This window comes from Aquarana catesbeiana, linkage group LG11 (genome assembly GCF_042186555.1).
Source record: "Aquarana catesbeiana isolate 2022-GZ linkage group LG11, ASM4218655v1, whole genome shotgun sequence".
In the NCBI taxonomy this organism is placed as follows: Eukaryota; Metazoa; Chordata; class Amphibia; order Anura; family Ranidae; genus Aquarana; species Aquarana catesbeiana.
In genome coordinates, this window is record NC_133334.1 from 7,407,985 (window position 1) to 7,433,102 (window position 25,118).

The 25,118-nt window shown below is 49.9% G+C and overlaps 1 protein-coding gene across 1 annotated transcript in view; it reads right to left on the reverse strand.

The window, feature by feature from the left end:
* DENND2B (DENN domain containing 2B) overlaps positions 1-25,118 on the reverse strand; it is a gene marked incomplete in the record, with an annotated part of 128,496 nt that overhangs the window by 54,070 nt on the left and 49,308 nt on the right. The window contains 2 exon segments of the mRNA XM_073603977.1: positions 18,621-18,757; positions 22,279-23,457. Of these exon segments, the coding sequence (XP_073460078.1) occupies positions 18,621-18,757; positions 22,279-23,457 (1,316 nt within the window).

Sequence of the window (25,118 nt, forward strand, 5' to 3'; positions counted from 1 at the left end):
TCTTTCTTGAGGCCGCCTCAAACTCCATCTCAGAATCAGAACTTCGCTCCGAAGAAGCTCCAGATGAAGAAATTTCCCAATTAGAGGACCTATAACGGTTGGAGACAGGCACTGGAGCCTGTTCCGTCCTCACCACCTGCTTCTTCCGCTTCCCAACCTTCCTTCTCTCCTCTAGGTACTGCAGGTCAGCTTCAGAGATGCCGTCATCTCTTACTTTTTTCTGTGAAGTCTTTACAGAAGACTTCTTTATAGAGGAAGAAGCAACCTTTTTAGTACCCGCTACCACTCCTGGTGGGGGGGGTGCTCCCTTTGAATCAGACTTAAGAGGGGTAGACTCCTGGGGGGTAACTGACTCGGGGGGCACAGACTTGGAAGATTCTGACACAAGAGGAGGGGATGCAGTAGGCTGGGGGGACACAGAGACAGATACAGAAGGAATACTTACAGACACAGGAGGGGTGGCCACAGGAACTGGAGAGGGATCCTGAGCAGGACCAGGGGAGTCGGTCACCACAGAGGAGGATGGTACACCAGGGGCATCACCCTCCATCCTGTCCAGCCTTGACATGTCATCAATTACCTCCTTCTCCATATTGTGCCAGGCTTCAGGACATCTGCTATAGGGGTGGCCAAGACGCAGGCACAGGTTGCACCTGATCATCTCGGTGCAGTCCTTGGCCATATGACCCTGACCCCGACACACCGAACATATCAAGGCTGAACAGGAAGAGCTCAAATGCCCCTTTTCTCCACAGCGGTGACACAGCTTCGGCTGACCAGGGTAGAAAATAGTCATCCTATCCCTCCCTATAAAAGCTGAGGAGGGCAGGTGACGGACAACATTCCCATCCCTGGCCAACCTGACTGTAACCGACCAACCCCCAGTCCAGATGTTACGCTCATCAAGTATTTTATCGGGCTTAGTCAATACCTCACCATAATTCTTTAACCAGACCTCTAGATCTCGAGCAGGAACACTCTCATTAGTGAGAATAATTGTGATTTTTTTCACTGTAGACCTTTGTGAAACTGCAACTGGGGTCAGACCTTCCCATTCGGGTCTTGACCTGCACCGAGCCTCATATCGCTCCCAGAACAGGTCAAGACCCTCTGGCCTGGTGAAACTAATAGTATATTCCCGGCTCCCAGCAACATGTATTAGGGCATACAGATCGTTTGCCCCAAAACCCATCTCCAAAATCATGTCCACCACTGCACGCCGTGCTGGAGGGGTTGCACCACCTTCCCATTTAAGAATCACTACATTTCTTCTTGGACCCCCAGCAGAAGCCAGAGACCCAAGACCAGATCCCAGGGTGCTCAAGGTGGTAGGTCGCAGGGGGAAAACCCTCTTGGGGGCGGAGCTACCAGGAGCAGAGCGTACCACCTGAGCAAATGTAGGCTTATCAGGGCCAAGGCCCCACACTGATGTTACATTAGTCTGTACGTTACAATTATTATTATCTGCTGGAACGGAGTTGGTAGGACTGTCCATCACACTTGAACTGGGACCATTATTCATCACACTTGTACTGAGATGATTTTTATCAGTCACACAAACATTCACATTCCCATCAGGAATAATCACAGTTTCTGCTGCAATACCAGCTGTCTCCTGAAGCTGTGCTGTAGAGACCTCAGCAGCTGTGGGGCAAACAGCTTTAGACTCCGCTGAAGGGGGGTTAATTGGCTCTGCTGAATGTTGCAGTTCATCTGCAGGAATGTCATTTTTTAAATGCAAACTTTGCTGTACTGCAGCATCAGCAGGCACAGCATTGCTACAAATGGGATTAGCAGCCTGATTGTCACTGGGCACATTGTCTGTATCAGTCACAGTGTTCACAAAAACAGTTTTATGCACCACATGGGGCTTGACAGGCTTTACCTTGTCAGGCATGTTATCAGTAATGTCCTCCTCATGGAACACCAACTGATCTTCCCGTATAGGAGACTCCATTGCCTGGATGGCCCTGAGCATGCCTCCTGAGTCCTGGGAAGGCATGGGGCTGCTTACCTCTCCCTGAGGGGGCAGGGGGTCTGAACTGGGGGTCTCCTCCTCCACCTCCATTTTTGTCATCCTGGCAAACCTTCTGTCATTGCAGAATTTTTCCTTAAATGGCCCATCTCTTCCTTCCATGATGGACACAATGGTCTCCTGATGTTCCACCCGGACCTTGGCCAGTTGGATCTCCGGATCCATGGACCCTCGTTTCTGGCTATGTAAGCCCTCACGCTGCCTTCTCAAGCGCTTCAGCTCCGCTCTCAGTTTATAGAGTTTGTCTCTTTCCCTATTCAGGGCTTTAATCCCGGCCACCACTCGCTCCTGAATTGCCTCTGAGCCTTCATCCTTACCAGGGGCAGAAAGATCACAAGCCATGGCTTGTACAGAGGAAGGCATGTCACCTGATGGCCCAGGAGATGGCTGGGAGCTTCCAGCAGGAGAGGCCCTGCTGGCCTCCATGGCTTCCCCAGAAAGGGGCCAGGAGAGCTGGGATAGATTTCCTCACCAGTCCCCTCTCACACGGATCACCTGCAGCAGCTCCAGACAGCTTCCTCCTGACACACCTGTGCTCCAATGATGGGTGGGGCACTATTCCTCCCACTGACACCAATGATGGGACACTATTCCTCCCACTGACACCAATGATGGGACACTATTCCTTCCACTGACACCAATGATGGGGCACTATTCCTCCCACTGACACCAATGATGGGGCACTATTCCTCCCACTGACACCAATGATGGGGCACTATTCCCCTCACGGATACCAATGATGGGGCACTATTCCCCTCACGGATACCAATGATGGGGCACTATTCCCCCCACGGATACCAATGATGGGACACTATTCCTCCCACTGATACCAACAATGGGACACTATTCCCCCCACTGATACCAACGATGGGACACTATTCCCCCCACTAATAGCAACGATGGGACACTATTCCTCCCACTGACACCAATGATGAGGCACTATTCCCCCCCCACTGACACCAATGATGAGGCACTATTCCCTCCACTGATACAAATGATGGGGCACCATTCCCCCCACTGATACCAATGATGGGGCACTATTCCTCCCACTGACACCAATGATGAGGCACTATTTTCCCCCCACTGACGCCAATGATGGGACACTATTCCTCCCACTGACACCAATGATGGGACACTATTCCTTCCACTGACACCAATGATGGGGCACTATTCCTCCCACTGACACCAATGATGGGGCACTATTCCTCCCACTGACACCAATGATGGGGCACTATTCCCCTCACGGATACCAATGATGGGGCACTATTCCCCTCACGGATACCAATGATGGGGCACTATTCCCCCCACGGATACCAATGATGGGACACTATTCCTCCCACTGATACCAATGATGGGGCACTATTCCCCCCACTGACACCAATGATGGGACACTATTCCTTCCACTGACACCAGTAACGGGGCACTATTCCTTCCACTGGCCCTTTATTTAGCAGATTTGGAGACCCCTGCACTAGACACCCAAAAAAAAAAAAAATTATAAAAATGGAGCTACATCACAAAAATGATACAATGAAAAAAGATTTGTTGCAAATGACGAACATTATAGAGGAAACGCAACTGACTCGACACGACTTTGGCCTCGTTTACACTATGCATTCTCTTTGCGCTCTCGCTCGTGATTTGGATTTTGGGAATCACGCGCTGCTCATGTGGCAGACTATTCGCTTGAATGGACCGCCCTTTGCACAATTGTCACTCCAAAGAAGCCAAGTCTCCGTTCACACCTGAGAGTTTTGGAATCGCAGTCCCAATATACTGCCTGTGATTCCACAATCGCAGCGGGACGTGGTTGCGGTGGCATAATTTCTCAAAATGCTGTGCGATTATGCTGTGATTGTCGTGTGACAAAACGCATGAAAATCGCTGCAAACTACGCCAAACACACAGTGAAATCAAAAAAGTTAAACAGGAGAAGTCTCCACCATTTGCGGGGATTGGGGTTCCCAGTGCTCGGAACTCAGGAGATTTACAATGAAAAGGGGGGGGGGCAGCACATTTTATGACTCCCGGCTCCCACATGACAAGACGTAATGACTTTCTGGCCACGCTCACACATGGATGTGGTTTTGTCCCCACATTTCATGGCTCCAGTTGGTAGCGATTTCATTGCCAGTAGGAACGCCGCCAAGACTCGTCATTCAAGTGCTCGGAATCTGTAGACATGCAGACATGGTCAAAAGGCTCAGTTGTTCGATCGAACCCTAGAACGGGGAAATTTGGGATCTCAGTGGTTGTAGCATCTCAGATATCGTGGACCTCCTGGGGATTGTCACCCACTACAGTCTCTAGACCAGGAGATCTTAACTGCCGGGCCGTGGCCTCCCTCCCCCCAGGCCTTTAGTTAGCTGCAGATTGCCTAACCTATGACAGTGCCTTCAAGCTCTCATAGTGCCACCCAACCTCCCATAGTGACCCAGAGTGCCCAACAGCCTCTCACAGTGCCTCCCAGTGCCCATAGTGCCACGTAACCTCCCAGAGTGCCCAACAACCTCTCACAGTGCCTCCCAGCGTCCATAGTGGCCCAGGGTGCCCAACAACCTCTCACAGTGCCTCCCAGCGTCCATAGTGGCCCAGGGTGCCCAACAACCTCTCACAGTGCCTCCCAGTGTCATTAGTACCACCCAACTCCCCATAGTGACCTAGAGTGCCCAAAAACCTTCAACAGTGCCACCCAACCTCCCATCATTGCCCACAGTGCCCAACCCCACTCAGTTCCTCCCAACATTCAAAGTGCTACCTAACCTCCCATAGTGACCCACAGTGCCCAACAACCTCTCAGTGCCTCCCAGCTCCCACAGTGCCACCCAATCTCCCATAGTTGCCCATTAGTATCCAACAACCTCTCACAGTGCCTCTCAGCATCTATAGTGCTACCCAACCTCCTATAGTGACCCAGAGTGCCCAATAACCTCTCCCAGCTCCCATGGTGCCACTCAACCTTCCATAGTGACATAGAGTGCCCAACAACCTCTCACAATGGCTCCCATAGTGCGACCCAACCTTCCATTGCAGCCTGTAGTGCCCAACAACCTCTCATCGTTCATCCCAGCATTCTTAGTGCCATCCAACCTCCCAGAGTGCCCAACAACCTCTAGCAGTGTCTTCCCAACTCCCATAGTGCCACCCAACCTTCCATAGTAACCCATAGTGCCCAACAACCTCTCACTGCACCTCCCAGCTCCAATAGTGCTACCCAACCTCCCATAGTGACCCAAATTGTCCAACAATCTCTCACAGTGTCTTCCCAGCTCCCATAGTGCCACCCAACCTCCAATCACGGCCCACAGTACCAAACAACCTCTCATAGTGTCTCCCAACTCCCATAGTGCCACCCAACCTTCCATAGTAACCCATAGTGCCCAACAACCTCTCACTGCACCTCCCAGCTCCAATAGTGCTACCCAACCTCCCATAGTGACCCAAATTGTCCAACAATCTCTCACAGTGTCTTCCCAGCTCCCATAGTGCCACCCAACCTCCAATCACGGCCCACAGTACCAAACAACCTCTCATAGTGTCTCCCAACTCCCATAGTGCCACCCAACCTTCCATAGTAACCCATAGTGCCCAACAACCTCTCACTGCACCTCCCAGCTCCAATAGTGCTACCCAACCTCCCATAGTGACCCAAATTGTCCAACAATCTCTCACAGTGCCTCCCAGCATACATAGTGCCACCCAACCTCCCATAGTGCCCAACAACCTCTCACAATGCCTCCCAGAGTCCATAGTGTCACCCAACCTCCTATAGTGACATACAGTGGTGCCCAACAACCTCTCACAGGAGGAATGCCAACTGTGGACCAGGAAGTCCATTAGATCCCAATTGTATTTCCAGCCCTCCAGTGCAGCTATTCAAGCATGGATTGTGATTGATTAGCTGCATCCTTGGCTACAGTAGGCAAGGAACGACAGTTGTGAACCTGGAAGTCTATGAATCCCCCAATGTCTCCCCTGCCCTCCAATGCAGCTATTCAAGCACAGACTGTGGTTGATTAGCTGAATCCTTGGCTACAGTAGGCAAGGAATGACAGCTGTGAACCTGGAAGTCTATTAGACCCCGAGTGTCTCTCCAGTGCAGCTATTCTAGCATCGATTGTGATTGATTAGCTGCATCCTTGGCTACAGTAGGCAAGGAATGACAGTTGTGAACCTGGAAGTCTATTAGACCCCGAGTGTCTCTCCAGCCCTTCGATGCAGCTATTCAAACACAGACTGTAGTTGATTAGCTGCATCCTTGGCTACAGCAGGCAAGGAATGACAACTGTGAACCTGGAAGTCTATAAATCCCCCAATGTCTCACCTGCCCTCCAATGCAGCTATTCAAGCACAGATTGTGCTCGATTAGCTGCATCCCTGTGAACCCAGAAATGACGTAATACCTGTCACTTCTGGGTTCCCTTTGTTGCAGACGCTCTCCGATCACCCCCTTCTTTCATTGTAGGATCCATCTACTGTGGTCCTGGGCTCCACAGAGGAACTAGAAAGCCTAGGAATCACCACAGGTGGTGGCGCCGCCGGGAGGGGGTTGGGTTTGAGCATGGGTGGCGCACCTTCAGGGCCCCATAAAGTGATCAGGTGACTTTAAAGACACTTTTACTTGAAAGTCCTTCACTGGCTCTGGAAAGCAATCAATAGGAAGCTCAAGGGTCCAGTTGCAGCTTGCTTTAACCCCTTGTACACCAGGCCGTTTATAAACCTGTTTGGTTCAGTTTGGTCAAACTGCAGCATGCATATTTATTACAGTTTGATGCATTGCAATGACCATCCCCGCTACCTTCACATTACTGTACAGCCCTCGCAGTGTGCGATCCAAAGGACGCTACACATACAGGGAGTGGGGCGCACAGGGGGGGGGGGGGGGGAAATCGGTCACCCTGAGATCTTCTCCTCTAGTCACAGACTCAATATTTGAATTCCTCCAGATCTCCTGAGATGGCTCTCCGGTACATATTCCTGCAGATACGTGGGAAAGGATGAAAGGAGGGTCCCCGTCTGACCTCCCGGTGACCCCCAATCGCTGTTTATTTGCGCAGATGTGCCGGATGCTATAGATTAGATGTTTGAGCTCACCGACATAAAACCGCACATAGCACAAACATAACATTATCAGACCTGCGCGGGGTTGACGATTTTGGCAGCGTTGGGTCTGCACCTGGGAAGTGAGCGGCGGACAGACGATGAGTAACCAGATCAATGGAGGCCATGGGCTGCTCAACTTATTTATTTTATAGAATGTACAATATGAATGTCAGCTTCCTAATTAAACTGGATGGAAACCAAAAAAACACTTTTTATTTTTGGAAAGAATAGAAAAGGGTTAAGCCCCCTGGCAGGTTTTTTTTTTTCCTGTGTCCCGAAGATCCCTAATTTCTGGTCCCAAGGACACAGCAAAAAGTAAGAGGAGATCTCCCCAAAGCAAGAGGATAGCCCCCCACCCCCCCAGAAAGCTCTCACTGACAGGGGTCTGTTTCCACTAAGAAGTACATGCCTGGTGAGGCACAGGGGCACACCAGGGCATACAGGGGCACACTGGAGACACAGGGGTGCATTGGACAAGATGAGGTGCACAAGTAGACATTGGGGTTCACTGGATAAGATGGAGCACATAAGAACAAACAAGGGGTGCACTGGATAAGATGGGGTGCATAAGAAGATACAGGGTGCACTGGAGGCACAGGAGGTGCATTGGATAAGATGAGGTGCACTGAAGGCACAGTGGTGCATTGGATAAGATGGGGCACACAAGAAGATACAGGGGTGCAGTGGAGGCACAGGGGTGCATTGGATAAAATGGGGCACACAAGAAGATACAGGGGTGCAGTGGAGGCACAGGGGTGCATTGCATAAGATGGGGCACACAAGAAGATACAGGGGTGCAGTGGAGGCACAGGGGTGCATTGGATAAAATGGGGCACACAAGAAGATACAGAGGTGCAGTGGAGGCACAGGGGTGCATTGGATAAGATGGGGCACACAAGAAGATACAGGGGTGCAGTGGAGGCACAGGGGTGCATTGGATAAGATGGGGCACACAAGAAGATACAGGGGTGCAATGGAGGCACAGAGGTGCATTGAATAAGATGGGGCACACAAGAAGATACAGGGGTGCAGTGGAGGCACGGGGGTGCATTGGATAAGATGGGGTGCATAAGAAGATACGGGGTGCACTGGAGGCACAGGAGGTGCATTGGATAAGATGAGGTGCACTGAAGCACAGTGGTGCATTGGATAAGATGGGGCAAACAAGAAGATACAGAGGTGCAGTGGAGGCACAGGGGTGCATTGGATAAGATGGGGCACACAAGAAGATACAGGGGTGCAGTGGAGGCACAGGGGTGCATTGGATAAGATGGGGCACACAAGAAGATACAGGGGTGCAGTGGAGGCACAGAGGTGCATTGAATAAGATGGGGCACACAAGAAGATACAGGGGTGCAGTGGAGGCACGGGGGTGCATTGGATAAGATGGGGTGCATAAGAAGATACGGGGTGCACTGGAGGCACAGGAGGTGCATTGGATAAGATGAGGTGCACTGAAGCACAGTGGTGCATTGGATAAGATGGGGCAAACAAGAAGACACAGGGGTGCAGTGGAGGCACAGGGGTGCATTGGATAAGACGGGGCACACAAGAAAACACAGGGGTGCAGTGGAGGCACACAAGATGACACAGGGGTGCAGTGGAGGCATAGGGGTGCATTGGATAATATGGAGCACACAAGAAGGCACAGGGGTGCATTGGATAAGACAAGGTGCACTGGAGGCACAGGGGTACATTGCTTTATATTATGCAAACAAGAAGACACAGGAGTGAAGTGGAGGCACAGGGGTGCATTGGATAAGATAGGGTGCATAAGAAGACATGGGGTGCAATGGAGGCACAGGGGTGCATTGGATAAAATGAGGTGCACTGGAGGCATAGGGGTGCATTGGATAAGATAAAGCACACAAGAATTAAACTGGATGGAAACCAAAAAAAAACTTTTTATTTTTGGAAAGAATAGAAAAGGGTTAAGCCCCCTGGCAGGTTTTTTGTTTCCTGTGTCCCAAAGATCCCTCATTTCTGGTCCCAAGGACACAGCAGAAAGTAAGAGGAGATCTCCCCAAAGCAAGAGGATAGCCCCCCACCCCCCCAGAAAGCTCTCACTGACAGGGGTCTGTTTCCACTAAGAAGTACATGCCTGGTGACGCACAGGGGCACACTGGAGACACAGGGGTGCATTGGATAAGAGGAGGTGCACTGAAGGCACAGTGGTGCATTGGATAAGATGGGGCACACAAGAAGATACAGGCGTGCAGTGTATCATTGGATACACAATTGGTGCACAAGATTGTATGGGGCCCTCAGAGATATGGGGGTGCATTGGATAAGATGAAGAACACAAGAAGGCACAGGGGTGCATTGGATAAGACAAAGTGTACTGGAGGCACAGGGACACATTGGATAACATAGAGCAACCAAGAAGACACAGGGATACACTGAAGGCACAGGGGTGCATTGGATATGATAGGGCACACAAGAAGACACAGGGGTGCATTGGATATGATAGGGCACACAAGAAGACACAGGGATACACTGAAGGCACAGGGGCGCATTGGATATGATAGGGCACACAAGAAGACACAGGGATACACTGAAGGCACAGGGGTGCACTGAAGATACACTGCACGACTGTATCTTCTTGTGTGCCCCATCTTATCCAATGCACCACTGTGCCTCCAGTGCACCTTGTCTTATCCAATGCACCCCTGTGGCTTCTTGTGTGCTCCATCTTATCCAATGAACCCCTATGCCTCCACTGCACCCCTGTGTCATCTTGTGTGCCTCCACTACACCCCTGTGTTTTCTTGTGTGCCCCGTCTTATCCAATGTACCCCTGTGCCTCCACTGCACCCCTGTATCTTCTTGTTTGCCCCATCTTATCCAATGCACCACTGTGCCTTCAGTGCACCCCGTATCTTCTGGAGGCACAGGGGTGCATTGCATAAGACAAGGTGCACAGGGGTGCATTGGATAAGACAAGGTGCACAGGGGTGCATTGGATAAGACAAGGTGCACAGGGGTGCATTGGATAAGACAAGGTGCACAGGAGTGCATTGGATAAGACAAGGTGCACAGGAGTGCATTGGATAAGACATGGTGCACAGGAGTGCATTGGATAAGACAAGGTGCACAGGAGTGCATTGGAGGTACACAAGAAGACACAGGGGTACACTGGAGGCACAGCGGTGCATTGAATAAGATGCGGTACATGAGAAGACACGTGTACACTGGAGGAACAGGGGTGCATTGGATAAGATGAGGTGCACAAGGAGACACAGGGGTACACTGGAGGCACAGGGGGTACACTGGCTGAGGTGCACAAGAAGACACAGGGGTACACTGGAGGCACAGGTGGTACACTGGCTGAGGTGCACAAAATTGTATGGGGTCCCCCCCAGGGGGCACACTCGGAGATATGGGGGTGCATTGGATAAGATGAAGAACCCAAGAAGGCACAGGGGTGCATTGGATAAGACAAAGTGTACTGGAGGCACAGGGACACATTGGATAACATAGAGCAACCAAGAAGACACAGGGATACACTGAAGGCACAGGGGTGCATTGGATATGATAGGGCACACAAGAAGACACAGGAATACACTGAAGGGACAGGGGTGCATTGGATATGATAGGGCACACAAGAAGACACAGGGGTACACTGGAGGCACAGGGGTGCATTGGATGTGATAGGGCACACAAGAAGACACAGGGGTACACTGGAGGCACAGGGGTGCATTGGATATGATAGGGCACACAAGAAGACACAGGGGTACACTGGAGGCACAGGGGTGCATTGGATGTGATAGGGCACACAAGAAGACACAGGGTTGTGCACTGGAGGCACAGAGGGTACATTGGATAAGATGGAGGTGCACAGGAAGGTTGGGGGGATGCACTGGAGGCACAGGGGTACATTGGATATGATAGGGCACACAAGAAGACACAGGGTGCACTGGAAGCACAGGGGGTATATTGGCTGAGGTGCCCAGGATCATATGGGGGTCCCCCTGGGGGCACACCAAAGCATACTCAGCGATATGGGGGTGCACTGGGGCAAATTCTGCACAGGAACACTGAGGCACAAGGGGGCAGCAGTACAGGGGCAGCTGACATGAGGTAAGGATGGAGGAAGACATGAAGAACACAATGGGATCCGAGGAGAAGGGAGTGATCCCACATGGGGAATCTACCCAGTGGGGACACAGGCGGCGATGTTTTCTGCTTAGTTTGATGGTGCTTTGCCTCCATCCTCTCAATGTCTGTCAGCAAATCAGTTCTGACTAGTGGAAAACAATACGCTGAGTAGCGCTACTCTGGGATTTAGATAATGATCTGCAATGGACACACAAAGCGTCGTTCCCCTGACTCCACATAAAGGACGGAGTACAATCCACATCATACCGCCATCACCACGTCCGCCCATTAAACTCGGGCTCCTCCCCGAGGAAAATGACATCACAGCACAAAAATGGTATTCGTTAATATTTATTGGCTTTCAATCTGGAAACACTTCCAAGAATTAACCTGAGTCCCTTAGTTTTAAGGGATTAGTCTGTCCAAATACAACATTTCCCTTTGTAGGGAGTTGAATCTCACTTTTGGCAATTTACATCCCAACAGGTTACAAGGGGGAGGGGTGGAGAATTGGGAAGGGTTCCCATAACAGTTCCCGATTTTTGCTAATATAGAAGATCTGAGCCTTTCCTCTTTAAAGAGGAACTGCAGTCTGCTCACATCATTTGTAATAAAAACATCTTTACCATTCTGAAGCTTCCCTCCAATTTAATAAATGGAAAGATGAAAAAAATGATTGAAGTTCCGCTTTAAGAATCACTCATAATAAATGAGAAATACAGGAGGGGTGTGACCACCCCATAATAAGATAGATAGATAGATAGATAGATAGATAGATAGATAGATAGATAGATAGATAGATAGATAGATAGATAGATAGATAGATAGATTCATAACTCTAAGGTGGACAGGCCAAGAACATAGGGGGGTGGGGCTGAGGGCCCAGAAATCAGGGGGTGGAGCTGGGAACACAGTTTGTAGCTTAGAAGTCAAACCTCCTGGTGTGGAGATGGGAACTGGGTACTCTAAGGGCTGGAGATGGGAACTGGGTACTCTAAGGGCTGGAGATGGGAACTGGGAACTCAAGGGCTGCAGATGGGAACTGGGTACTCTAAGGGCTGCAGATGGGAACTGGGTACTCTAAGGGCTGCAGATGGGAACTGGGAACTCTAAGGGCTGCAGATGGGAACTGGGAACTCAAGGGCTGCAGATGGGAACTGGGAACTCAAGGGCTGCAGATGGGAACTGGGAACTCAAGGGCTGCAGATGGGAACTGGGAACTCAAGGGCTGCAGATGGGAACTGGGAACTCAAGGGCTGCAGATGGGAACTGGGAACTCAAGGGCTGCAGATGGGAACTGGGAACTCAAGGGCTGCAGATGGGAACTGGGAACTCAAGGGCTGCAGATGGGAACTGGGAACTCAAGGGCTGCAGATGGGAACTGGGAACTCTAAGGGCTGCAGATGGGAACTGGGAACTCAAGGGCTGCAGATGGGAACTGGGAACTCAAGGGCTGCAGATGGGAACTGGGAACTCAAGGGCTGCAGATGGGAACTGGGAACTCAAGGGCTGCAGATGGGAACTGGGAACTCAAGGGCTGCAGATGGGAACTGGGAACTCAAGGGCTGCAGATGGGAACTGGGAACTCAAGGGCTGCAGATGGGAACTGGGAACTCAAGGGCTGCAGATGGGAACTGGGAACTCAAGGGCTGCAGATGGGAACTGGGAACTCAAGGGCTGCAGATGGGAACTGGGAACTCAAGGGCTGCAGATGGGAACTGGGAACTCAAGGGCTGCAGATGGGAACTGGGAACTCAAGGGCTGCAGATGGGAACTGGGAACTCAAGGGCTGCAGATGGGAACTGGGAACTCAAGGGCTGCAGATGGGAACTGGGAACTCAAGGGCTGCAGATGGGAACTGGGAACTCAAGGGCTGCAGATGGGAACTGGGAACTCAAGGGCTGCAGATGGGAACTGGGAACTCAAGGGCTGCAGATGGGAACTGGGAACTCAAGGGCTGCAGATGGGAACTGGGAACTCAAGGGCTGCAGATGGGAACTGGGAACTCAAGGGCTGCAGATGGGAACTGGGAACTCTGGATGTAGAGAGTCGAGATCTTGAGGGTGCACCTGAGAACTCAGACATCATATTGTGGAGCTGGGATCTCAGAACTTGGAGGGGAGGGGGTGAACTCAGAACTCAAAGGGTGGAGCTGAGAACACAGATCTCTGTAGTGGAACCAAGCACGGGGGGGGGTCCAATGCAATCACCAAAGCTCAGGCTCCCTGTAGAATATTAGCTCTGACTCCTCTCAGTGAGTGTGTTGGACCTCTGCAGAGAGACCACTGCTTTAATACAGAGAGCCAAGAGTCCTTCCCTGACAGGGAGCAGGCTTTTCTACTCTAGACTGTGGCTGCTTTATAAAGAAAACAACCTACAGGACATTGAACGTCTGGTTTTGATGCACCTGGAACATATTTGGCCTTTTTGGATTTCATTTTTTCTCTTCATACTCTGAGCATCGATCACGAATAGAAAGAGGAATGAAAATTCCCAGAGTGCTGATCCCTACAGAATATGAGAATCTCATTGGGATCCTTCAGGAGACTGTTGGAAAAAATAAATAAACCGGTGAGTCGGGGGAACAGAGTGTGATGGGAGAAGAGAGGGGAGCACCTTCCAGGAGGTTCTGGAGACCGACGTCCACCAGCTCTTATCTTCTGTGTTTGTGAACTTTTCTGATCTACTTTATAAAAATAACTTCTGGTTGGCGGCCAAAAAAGCGTCTTATTTCCCTAAATCTCGCTGCCTGCTGACCAGACAATGTGTTTCCAATCAGGATCCCGCTGAGTTTTCCATGTAGCGGAGGAGTAATTGACTTGGTCTCACTTCCATGTTTGGCTCAGGCGATGGACTGACACCAACAGCTGGAGCTGTCCAGAGCTTCTCATTGTCCCCTGGGGGGGGCTCTCGTTTTCTGGGGCCCCGGAATGGGGGGGGGGGGGTGTTGGAGGAGATTGGGGAGGTGGATTTACTTCACTGGATGACACAATAGAGAAAGTAAAAGGCCAGACTGAGAAGCACGCAGAACAGACAGGTCCAATCCCAAAGAACGCGTCCATAAACGGCCGGATCCAAACCAGCAATCCTCCCGACTTTAAAGTTGTCTCATTTCTGACCCAAAACAGGGCTGATCGATGGCCGAATTTGGAGGGGGAAGGAGGATTTGTGCTCAGAAGGAGAATTTGAGGGGTAGGGGGATTTGTACTAGGAGGGGGTAATTTTTTCCCAGGGAGGGTGGATTTGTGCCAGGGGCATATGGGGAATGAGAGGATTTGGGGGGGGGGGGGGCGAAGATTTGTGCTGGGAAGGGGATTTAAGGGGATTTAAGCAGGGAGGAAATTTGTACTGCTTCCCCCTGTCTGTCTGGAAAGGTTCTGGAAGATAGTGGGCTGGGAGAGTCAAATTAGCAGCTGAATATTTATACAGCCCTGGCCAATCCCCAGGGAGAGGTGCCCAGATGGTGGCTGGGAAGGAGTATAAATACTCTTGGACAAGAACCCATCTGCTCTCAGTCTCAGAGGAGGAGATCCCAGCTTGGCTTGCCTTGTGTCTGTCCCGGCTAGGCTAGATGGGGGGGGGTATAATCTGATCAAATTTGCTGAAGCTAACTGAGGGGCTTTCATCTGGGCATCTGGTTTGGTATCACTGGAGAGGTGTATAGAAGCTGTTGGAAGAAGGCGTCCAACTATCCAAGGACATTCGCCGAGGAGCAAGGGAAGCCGCCAGTGCAGTGCTGCATATACATTAGGTAAGTGCACCTGACCCGCCCGCCGATCGACCGGGGGGGGTTGTTTGCAGCCCCCCCAAATAATTACCACCGGCCGCCACTGGTCAATTAAACGCGAAGATGAGGGGGTGCGTCAGCTGCACAGGAGATATGCAGGATCTGTAGGAGGAGTTCTATCCTCCTCTTTCCTGCTGACTGCTGAGACAAGGTGGGGCAGAGACCTGTGGGGAGTGCGGCAGCTACAGCAGAGGTCCGAGGGCAACGTGAAATGGCCCAGCAGGCCGGATTTGGCACATGTGCCGTAGATTATTTATTGAGCCAAAAAGGAGTGACCATGTGCCTGGCTGCAGGTGCAAGTACGGGAAAAAGACCCTCAGGACCTTGAACCACAGGCTCCTGAGGGAGTGGGCGCTACATGGAGCACAGCTAAAGTACACAACTGGTTAATAAAAATCCAAAATAAAAGGGCTTTTGAATAAAGGAACCCCAACTACATCAGGTCTCCTTCCTGTACATCCCTCATGGACCGGAGACACACCTTAAAGGGGTTGTAAAGTCTCCGAGTTCTTCACCTCAATACATTATATGCATAGGGGGTGAAAAACTTTGTGCTGCAGCTGCCCCCCAGAGCCCCCCCCCCCCTTTTTCTTACACAAGCCCGTCTATTCCAGCGATGTGCACGACCCCCGCGTTTCCAGCCGCTGTCTCTCTCTCCTCATTGGATAGATTTATAGCAGCAGAAGACATTGGCTCCCACTGCTGTCAATCAAATCCAGTGACACGGAATCGAGTGGGGGGGGGGCTGGGGGGTGGCGCCGAGTCCTGCTGTCTGTGTCAATGAGACCTCTTTAAGACAGACAATTTTCAGGCGTTTTAGCGCAAAAAAAAAAAAAAAAAAAAAAAAAGGAGGACCTGTAAAAGCGCCTGAAAACTGCCTCCCATTCTCTGCAATGGGGGCTTTCACACCGGGGCGGTGCGCTTGCGGGATGTTCGGAGAAGCACCATCTTTGAGGTGGTTTGGGAGCGGTATATACATACGGCTCCCATTGCAATGAATGGGAAGCACCCGAAAAGCGTTTTCGGAAGAGCCGCAACACTGGAGTTCTTAAACCCCTTCTTTGGGGTAAAAAGCGTCCCGCTAACGGCCGAAAAACGCCACTTTAGCAGAGCTAAAGAGCTGCTAAAAACGAGCAGTGCTTTAGCGCCAACGAGGCCGTGGCCCCAGTGTGAAAGGGGTCTGAATGCAGCAGCGTTGCAAGAGTCTCTTTGTCGGGGGGGGGGGGGCGGTATACCCGATGAAGAGGAGGAGGAGCCAGGAGTGCCACCAGGGGACCCCAGAAGAGGAGAATCGGGGCTGCTCTGTGCAAAACCCTTAGGCCCCTTTCACACGAGGCGGGCTCCGTTTCTACGGAGCCCGCCTCGGTCCGCCGGCTCAGCGGGAGATCTCTCCGTTGATCTCCGCTGAGCCGGCGGATGACAGGTCCCTCTCTGCTCACTGAGCGGGGAGGGGCTTGTCAGGCGCCGCTGCCGCCTATGGAGGGATCGGACGAAAACGGACAGCGTGTCCGTTTTCGTCAGATCTCACCCGATCCGATCCGCCAGCGACGGATCTGGACGTAGAGCCATACGTCTGCTTTTCGCGGATCGGACGGGGTCGGATGTCAGCGGACATGTCTCCGCTGACATCCGACGCTCCATAGGCTAACATGGATCGCCCGTTCAGGTCCGCCGTCAAAACTGACAGGCGGACCTGAGCGGTCCGATCGTGTGAAAGGGGCCTTACACAGAGCAGGCAAGTAGAACATGTTTTTTTTTTTTAAATAACAAACACCTTTACAAGCCTTTGTAATTCTCGCTCATATGTGGGATTCAGAGATACAAACTATACAGACATTCAGTTCTTTGACAGCAGAACTTTCAGACAGCGCTGTGCTACTCAGCAAGTCCTGGGCGTCATTCTGACAGCCGGGGGTTGCTGGTAAGAACAGTGGGGAAGGGGGAGAGGGCAGACAAGGTATGCCTTGTGCAGTTTTTTTGAGCATATGTAATACGCCCAAAGTACACAATTACCGTATTTATCGGTGTATAACAAGCACATTCATTTTAAGAGGGAAGTTTCATGGAAAAAAACAAAACAAAAAAAAAAAAAAAAAAAAACTTACATTTTAAATAAGGAACTTTGAAGCAGAATAAGGGTCAGTTCCCATCTGCAGCCTCGCCATTGCCACCAATGCAGCAGCCTCAACATTGCCACCAGTGCAGCAGCCTCAACATTGCCGCCAGTGCAGCAGCCTCAACATTGCCGCCAGTGCAGCAGCCTCAACATTGCCGCCAGTGCAGCAGCCTCAACATTGCCGCCAGTGCAGCAGCCTCAACATTGCCGCCAGTGCAGCAGCCTCAACATTGCCACCAGTGCAGCAGCCTCAACATTGCCACCAATGCAGCAGCCTCAACATTGCCATCAGTGCAGCAGCCTCAACATTGCCATCAGTGCAGCAGCCTCAACATTGCCGCCAGTGCAGCAGCCTCAACATTGCCGCCAGTGCAGCAGCCTCAACATTGCCGCCAGTGCAGCAGCCTCAACATTGTCGCCAGTGCAGCAGCCTCAACATTGCCGCCAGTGCAGCAGCCTCAACATTGCCGCCAGTGCAGCAGCCTCAACATTGCCGCCAGTGCAGCAGCCTCAACATTGCCGCCAGTGCAGCAGCCTCAACATTGCCGCCAGTGCAGCAGCCTCAACATTGCCGCCAGTGCAGCAGCCTCAACATTGCCGCCAGTGCAGCAGCCTCAACATTGCCGCCAGTGCAGCAGCCTCAACATTGCCGCCAGTGCAGCAGCCTCAACATTGCCGCCAGTGCAGCAGCCTCACCATTGCCATCAGTGCAGCAGCCTCACCATTGCCATCAGTGCAGCCTGATCGATGCCCATTTGCAGCCTAGAGGGGACAGGGAGGGGGGCGGGACGAGCGGCGACAGATTACATACAGTGAGAATCTCCTATGATAGACAGAACAGTGGTCCAATGGCGGCCCAGGAGACGGGACTTCCTATTACAGAGGCCGCCAAGTAAACAAGAGATTCTCACTATATGTAATCTGACGGCGCTCGTCCCGCCCCCTCCCTGTACCCTCCGAGGAAGCTAAAATTGAAGTATTGTCGTATAACACGCACACGCTATTTGCACCAGATTTTCAATAACGCCAATAAATACAGTAATTACTAATAATTGTAAAGTGCTTTGGAAAAAAATTTCCCTGGCAGATCCGACACATACAATAATTAGTGGATGATATATGACTTATGGGGGGGGAGGGGTTTAGATAAAGTACGGTATCCCCGGCATTCCTGGTTCCAGGACTTTCCCTGCCGGTGCTGCAGATTAAAGAATCACTACATATACAGCCAGGGCCATCTTTAATGCAGTGCAAAAGGGGCAGCTGCCCTGGGCCCAGTCATCATTGAGGGGCCCAAATGAGCCGCCCCTTGAGCCCCCACTGCCGGGAAAATAGTCGATAAGTGGATTCGGGAGGGGCCAAATCAATATTAAAGACGGCCCTGTATACAATGTATCACTTTTCTTCCCATCAATCCTCTCCGTCACCCACAACCACCCAGATGGGTCACATGGTAATGAGAGGAACTCCGGGGGACTCACCCACTATGTCTTCATAGGCGTTTTCTTCTAAAGTGCTTTTGGAACCGGATCGGTGCTGCTTCTCTGTACCGTTCTGTACCGGAGACGGGGAACCCAACGACTGGACGCTGGACGCATCTTCAAACTCCAGAGATTTTCTGCAGCGAAATAGACAGGATGGAAAGATGGGAGATGACATAATCTAACGACTTTTTAAAAGACGATTCACACCCAAGACATCACCCCCCCCCCCACTGTAGTTTCTTGGCTGCATTGCATGTGGGGAGGTACCATTTTGTAGAGGGGGGGGGGGGGGGTTGCACAGCAGGCAGTAGTCCTTTCCTAGGGCACTCTTAAAGTCCTGCTTAAATCCCCCATCAACAAAAGCCCATAGAAACGTGCAAATCGCCCTTCTTAGGGATGTTTTTGAGCAAGTTAATTTTCCTCGGGGGGGGCTCATAACTTAGTAGGGCAAGGAAGTCCTAAAAAAAAACAAAAACAACCCCAAAAAAACAAAAATGCACATCACAGCAAAAACCTGTAAGCAGGTGTTTGCCAGCCTCAGCCCAAGCTCCAACCAGGCCACGCCTACCAATGTGTTTCACTCCGCCCCCTGGCGCTTAATCATACCTATAATTAAGCTCCAGGGGCGGAGTGAAACATCACAGCAAAACCCTGTAAGGAGATGTTTAAAAGCCTCAGTTCGGGCTCCAACCAGGCCATGCCCCCAAAGCATTTCACGAAGGGCTGTTACAGGGTTTTGCTGTGATGTTTCACTCCGCCCCAGAGCTTAATCATAGGGATGATAAAGCTCTGGGGGCGGAGTGAAAAACATTGGGGGGGGCGTGGCCTGGTTGGAGCCCGGGCTCAGGCTGTAATACACCTTACAGGGTTTTGCTCTGAAGGCTTCAACCAGGTTAACCCCCCCCCCACACAACATGTATTACTCTGCCCCTGGAGCTTAATCATCCCTATGTTTAACCCTTTGGTGCTGGCCACACACAAATATGCAGCCTCTCGGAGGCTAGGCCTTGGCGCCAAGCGGCCCCATAATTGTGTGAATCGGGGTCAAGCTGTGCCAGCAGCGTCCAACCGAAAGCTAGTAGTGATCGGGAGTTTTCCGATCACGTGACTGCAGTGAGAGCCAATCACGGTGGTCACATGATCTTGAACCCCGCCTTGCCTCCCGCCAATCTAAAAGTCTTAAAGGGCCGGGAGACGCCGGCATCAAGAAGTTACGCTACAAGGGTGGACTGAAACGCGTTAAAGGGGGCGCGCCCTGTTTGGAGCCCCGGCTGAGGCTGTCATACACCTCCTTTCAGGGTTTTGCTCTGAGGGCTCCGACCAAGCCACATCTTCCCAACGCGTTTCATTCTGCCCTGGAGCTTAATGATCCCTATGACTAAGCTCCAGAGGCGGACTAAATTGCATTGGTGGGTGTGCCCTGGTTGGAGCCCGGGCCGAGGCTGTCATACAAATGCTTACAGGGTTTTTCTGTGATGTGCGATCTTTAAGACTTCTTTTCCATACCGGAAATGTTTTGAGCTGAGACAAGCTCTGTCCTTGTCGGCATTTCAAGCGGTTTGTCATGGAAGAAGACCTGGTGGAGCCTTGAGCAGCACCTGTCATTTTTTTTGTTGTGGGCCCAATAACCCGACACACAGTCTGACATTTCGCATTTCTGACAGGGAGAGAATAAATAAGGGAATAACTGCACAACCAGCTCTCCCCGAGAGATAAGACCGCACTGTTCTAACAGCCTGAGAGTGAAGATTCAGATTCTAACAAATGCCCATTTGTGATTTTTTTAGTCTCGTGCACATGGGCATATGAGGGCACCTGGGGGGCCACGTACAACATGTACCTGGGAAGACCAGGTGCTGCGTACAGCCACCCCATAGAAAATAACGGCTGCCCCATAAACCGTTCAGGTTTATGGGGCAGCTGTACGCAGCACCCGGGCTCCCCAGGTGAGAAAATACACCTGATTTTACATTGTATGTGGCCTTGTACGCACCCTCATGTGCATGAGACCAAGAAGTCACAAATGGGCATTTGTAAGAATCTGAATCTCCGCTCTCAGGCGGTTATAACAGTGCAGCCTCATCTCTTAGGGAGAGCTGGTTGTGCTGTTTTTCCCTTATTCATTCTCTCCCTGTCAGATCAAAAAATGTCAGAGTGTCAGGTTATGAGGCCCTCAAAGAGGAGAATTAACCCAACCAAAAACATCCCTGAGAAAAACTATTGCATGTTTATGGGCTTTTGTTGATGGGAGATTTAAGCAGGACTGTAAGAGTGCCCTAGGAATGAACTATTGCCTGCTGTGCAACCCTGTGCAGGTGGTTGAGCGGTTATTCCTTTATTCATTCTCTCCCTATCAGAGCAAATATGGCAGAGTGAGTGGCAGGTTGCGGAATTACATTATATGCTGCCTCCTATTACCATAAAAGGGGTATTTAGACTCCAAGGTGCAGAGCCAAGTGATGACTCTCCCGGGTCAGTCTGTGTTGCCTCAAAGTAACTAACTGCATTCAAACCCATGGTGGAAGATTACGGTGGTTGCTGGGTAGACATGTGCGGTTCGTTTTGTTCCAAAACGAAATTCGGACAAATATTTTGTTATTTTTGTATCTGAATTTCGGAATGACAATAGTAACGAATTTAAACGAATCTGAAATAGCGAAATTTGAATCAAATTTGAAATCAAATTTGAAAACAAGAATAGAATAAAATAGCATAGAAAATAGAACAGAAAAAAAGAATAGGATAAAATAAAATAGCAGATAAAAGAAAAATAGAATAGAAAAGAATAGAACGGAAAAAACAAAACAAAAAACACAACAATAGAAAATAATAGTCTTCCAAAATTTGAATAGAATAGATTAGAGAAGAATACAAAGAAATTGAAAAAGAATAGAATAGAAAACAAAAGAATAAAAGGAGAGGAGAAAAAAACAATAGAATATAATAAAATAGAAAGAATATAATCGTCTTCCGAAATTCGAATAGAAAGAAATAGAAAAAGAGAAGAGAACAGAAATAAAAACACAACAGAAAAAATATAATCGTCTTCCGAAATTTTCTATATATATATATATATATATATATATATATATATATATATATATATATATATATATATATATATATATATATATATATATATATATATTCTTATTTTGAATAGAATAGAGAACAAAATAGAAAAAAAAAAAAGAGAATAGAAGAACAATAGAATATAAAAGAAGAGAATACAAAAAAACACAATAGAATAGAAAGCATATAACCGTCTTCCAAAATTCACATTGCGAATAGAATAAGTTAGAATAGAAAAGAACAAAATAGAAAATAAAAAGGGACAATAGAAAAGAAAAAAAAAATACAACAATAGAATAGAATAAAATGTGATTTTTTTTTCCGAAATTCAAATGACAAACAGAATTAATTTGAATGCCGAGTCAAATTTTCCTAATTCTGTCAAATTGAATCAAATTTGGAGAATTGAATTCCAAAACAGATAAAAAAAAAAAAAAAAAAAACATATTCCGAAAACAAATTAATGAATTTAAATAACGAATCGAAAGGAAACAAATGTTTTCGTTCTGCACATGTGTGTTGCTGGGCAACACCACCAGAGAGATCTATGAGTTTTATGCTGCAATCATGAAATTGTCCTTACCGGTTTTGGGATTTCCGATGCTCCTTTTTCGGCCTCCTAGTGACGGGAGGTGCCGGTGTAGACGGGAGAGGGGGTGGGGAGACCGGTGACGAGGAAGGAGGTAGACCATTATTCGTGTTATTCCGATGGCTTTTGTCTGCTTCATACTCAAATGTCCGTTTCGGCTTGGGGACCGGGTTGACCTCATTGGCGGGGCCCTCAGGAGCCGAAGTGGAGCCGCCCGAGTTTGCGGTCATCCCTGGCTTATTTTTTGCATTTTTATCGTTGAAATGTTCCTGTTCATTTACAATATTTACATTCTCAGGTTTGTCGCTCGGGCTTTCTAAAGTACCGGAGGTGATGGACCGTTTCCGGCCCAGGTCAACGCTGAAGCAACTGCTGGGCAGCTGAGGAAGTCCCATGCCCGGGTTGGCCTTCAGCGCCTGCTCGATTTTTTGGATCCGGTTGAGGACGGCCGAGGACTCCTTCCTGGCATGACCCCGGACGAAGGCATTGGCAGGTTCTGATCTACTCGACCGCCTCTCGAAACTCTGAAGAGAGTCACGCTCTGAGGTCTCCTCCTCTGTTTCAGGGTAAGAACAGTCAGAAAATGTTCTGCTCATTCTCCGATATCCTTTGAAATCGAACGTCTTTTCACTGCATGGCGACGCCAGCATGCTGGGACATCCTTCACTGGTAGAGCGCTCACCCTGGTCTCCTTTGTCCATGAAGAGGCTGAGCCTGGGCGAAGGGTCCCTTCTGCACTCCCATTCTGAGATCTTACGCCGAATGTCCAGCACCTGCGAGTGCACCGTGGCGCGGTTGTGGGGCCGGTTGCGCTGATTGGCGGCGGATCCCAGTGAAAGCGTGCTGCGGTTGAGCTGGCAGTTGCCGATCACATCTCCTTCCTTCCCCACCTGGGCATCATCCTTTTGCTTGGGGCCCTTGAACACGGAAAGTCTTTTGTCCAGGCAGGCGACGCTGACCGATTTCTGGAGGTGGTTAGAAGGGTCGTTCTCTGGGGGACTCAGGCGGTGGTCACGCACGCTGGAACCGCGCACGGTCCAGTCTTTGATGACCAGCTTGTTGCTGGGGATGCTGGGAAGTCGGTTGGACTGGAAGAACTCCTCACTGTCACTGAGCGGATATGAAGGGGTGCAGACTGGAGACAAAACTGGCGGAGGGGACACCGACTGAGACCTGTGAATGAGAAGAGAAGGTTACACACGGAACCCCAAGATGGAGGAAACATGGTGCTAGTTCTAGTTGGTGGTGGGAGTCACCGTCTTTGGTATTGTAGAAACATGAGTGGAGAATTATGGAAGTGCAGCCTAAAATTTATTTTAGGGGGAATGGTTAGGACCATAAAAAAATAGCTTCTCAACTATGTAACTGTCTGGAGTAGGGTACACCTAAAGTGTCTTCACACTCCGACAAAGATCCAAGCAGCAAAATGAAGCCAGCAACCAGGTGTCATCCACAGATACAAATCCTTTATTGACTACATGGTGGGTATACAACATGAAAGGCCAACACGTTTTGGAGACGTGTAGCCGAAACACGTTGGTGGGTATATAGCACAAAAACTAACGCGTTTCGGCTACACGCCGCCAAAACGTGTTGGCCTTTCATGCTGTATACCTACCATGTAGTCAATAAAGGATTTGTATTTGTGGATGACACCTGGTTGCCGGCTCCATTTTGCAACATGAATGGTTAGGACTGCCCTCCTTCTGTAAAATGCCAGTTGCTTGGCTTTAATGCTGACCCTCGGTCTTTGATACTTCCTGAGTCACTTAAGTTGTGGATCTGGCAGTCTTACTTCCCTGGACCTTTCCTGCTTCTGGAGAGCAATTTAGGAAGAACTGAAGCCAGAGGATAAGTATTACAGTCAATGCAAAGGCTGAAGGAACTTGGAGGACAACTTAAAGTCAGATGCAGCTGTGGAGGAATTCAGAAGCATCACAACCTGATCTTAAATGCAAGTGGTATGCACCTTTAAGCATTTGCCCTTCTACACAAATCAGAATTTCAGCTGAAAATAAGATAAATGAACAACCTATTAAAAGATAAAAAATTACAGAGCCAGCTTTTACTACGATATTCAATCCAGAGATTTCCCCTGCAGTACCTTTTTTTCTGCCACTAGATGTCCTCAGTCTGATGGCCAGTATCATATAAACCCATCCAGGTCATCCCGGACCAGCCCCCAGCCTGAGACAGCACAGTGAAAGGAGAAGCAACAACAGTGATGAGCTCATCTCTCTCCCACTCTGCTCTCTCCTCCTATCAGCATGCTTCTTGTCAGCACATGAATTGACTGGCTCTTGTGCTGCTTCTTCCTATCGCATTCCAGCCCGGCTGTAAGAGGTTGATACCACATCAAATTAAAAAGGTGGACCTTCACCCTTAAATAAATGCCACGTAGCCCTGCCTCCTCCTTCCCCCCTGGATATCTTACTTTTGCGTGCCCCACCCCTCTGAGATGTGCTGCAGGGCTTCCGGTCCCGAGAGAGCAGCACACCTGCGCATGCAGAGGTCCCCCCCCACCCCGATAATATCTGGGAGTTACGGAAGTCCTAAACCTTGGCCAATATTTGGTTTGGTGCGGGAAAATCGCCAACACATGCACAGAAGTTTTGAAGAGCTCCGTCAGGACCAGAGGAGGTTTATGCCACATTTGCACATGTGCCATAATGGTGGCAAGCGCGGGGGGGGGGGTGTGGCTTGTGCACGGTGTAACTAGAAATGCCCAACCCACTACCTAGAAGTTGATTATCCAACCAATGCAATTCAGTTTGGGATATCCAACTTTAGTCCAAATTGAACATTGTTCCAACTTCCCGGATAAACTCGAATTG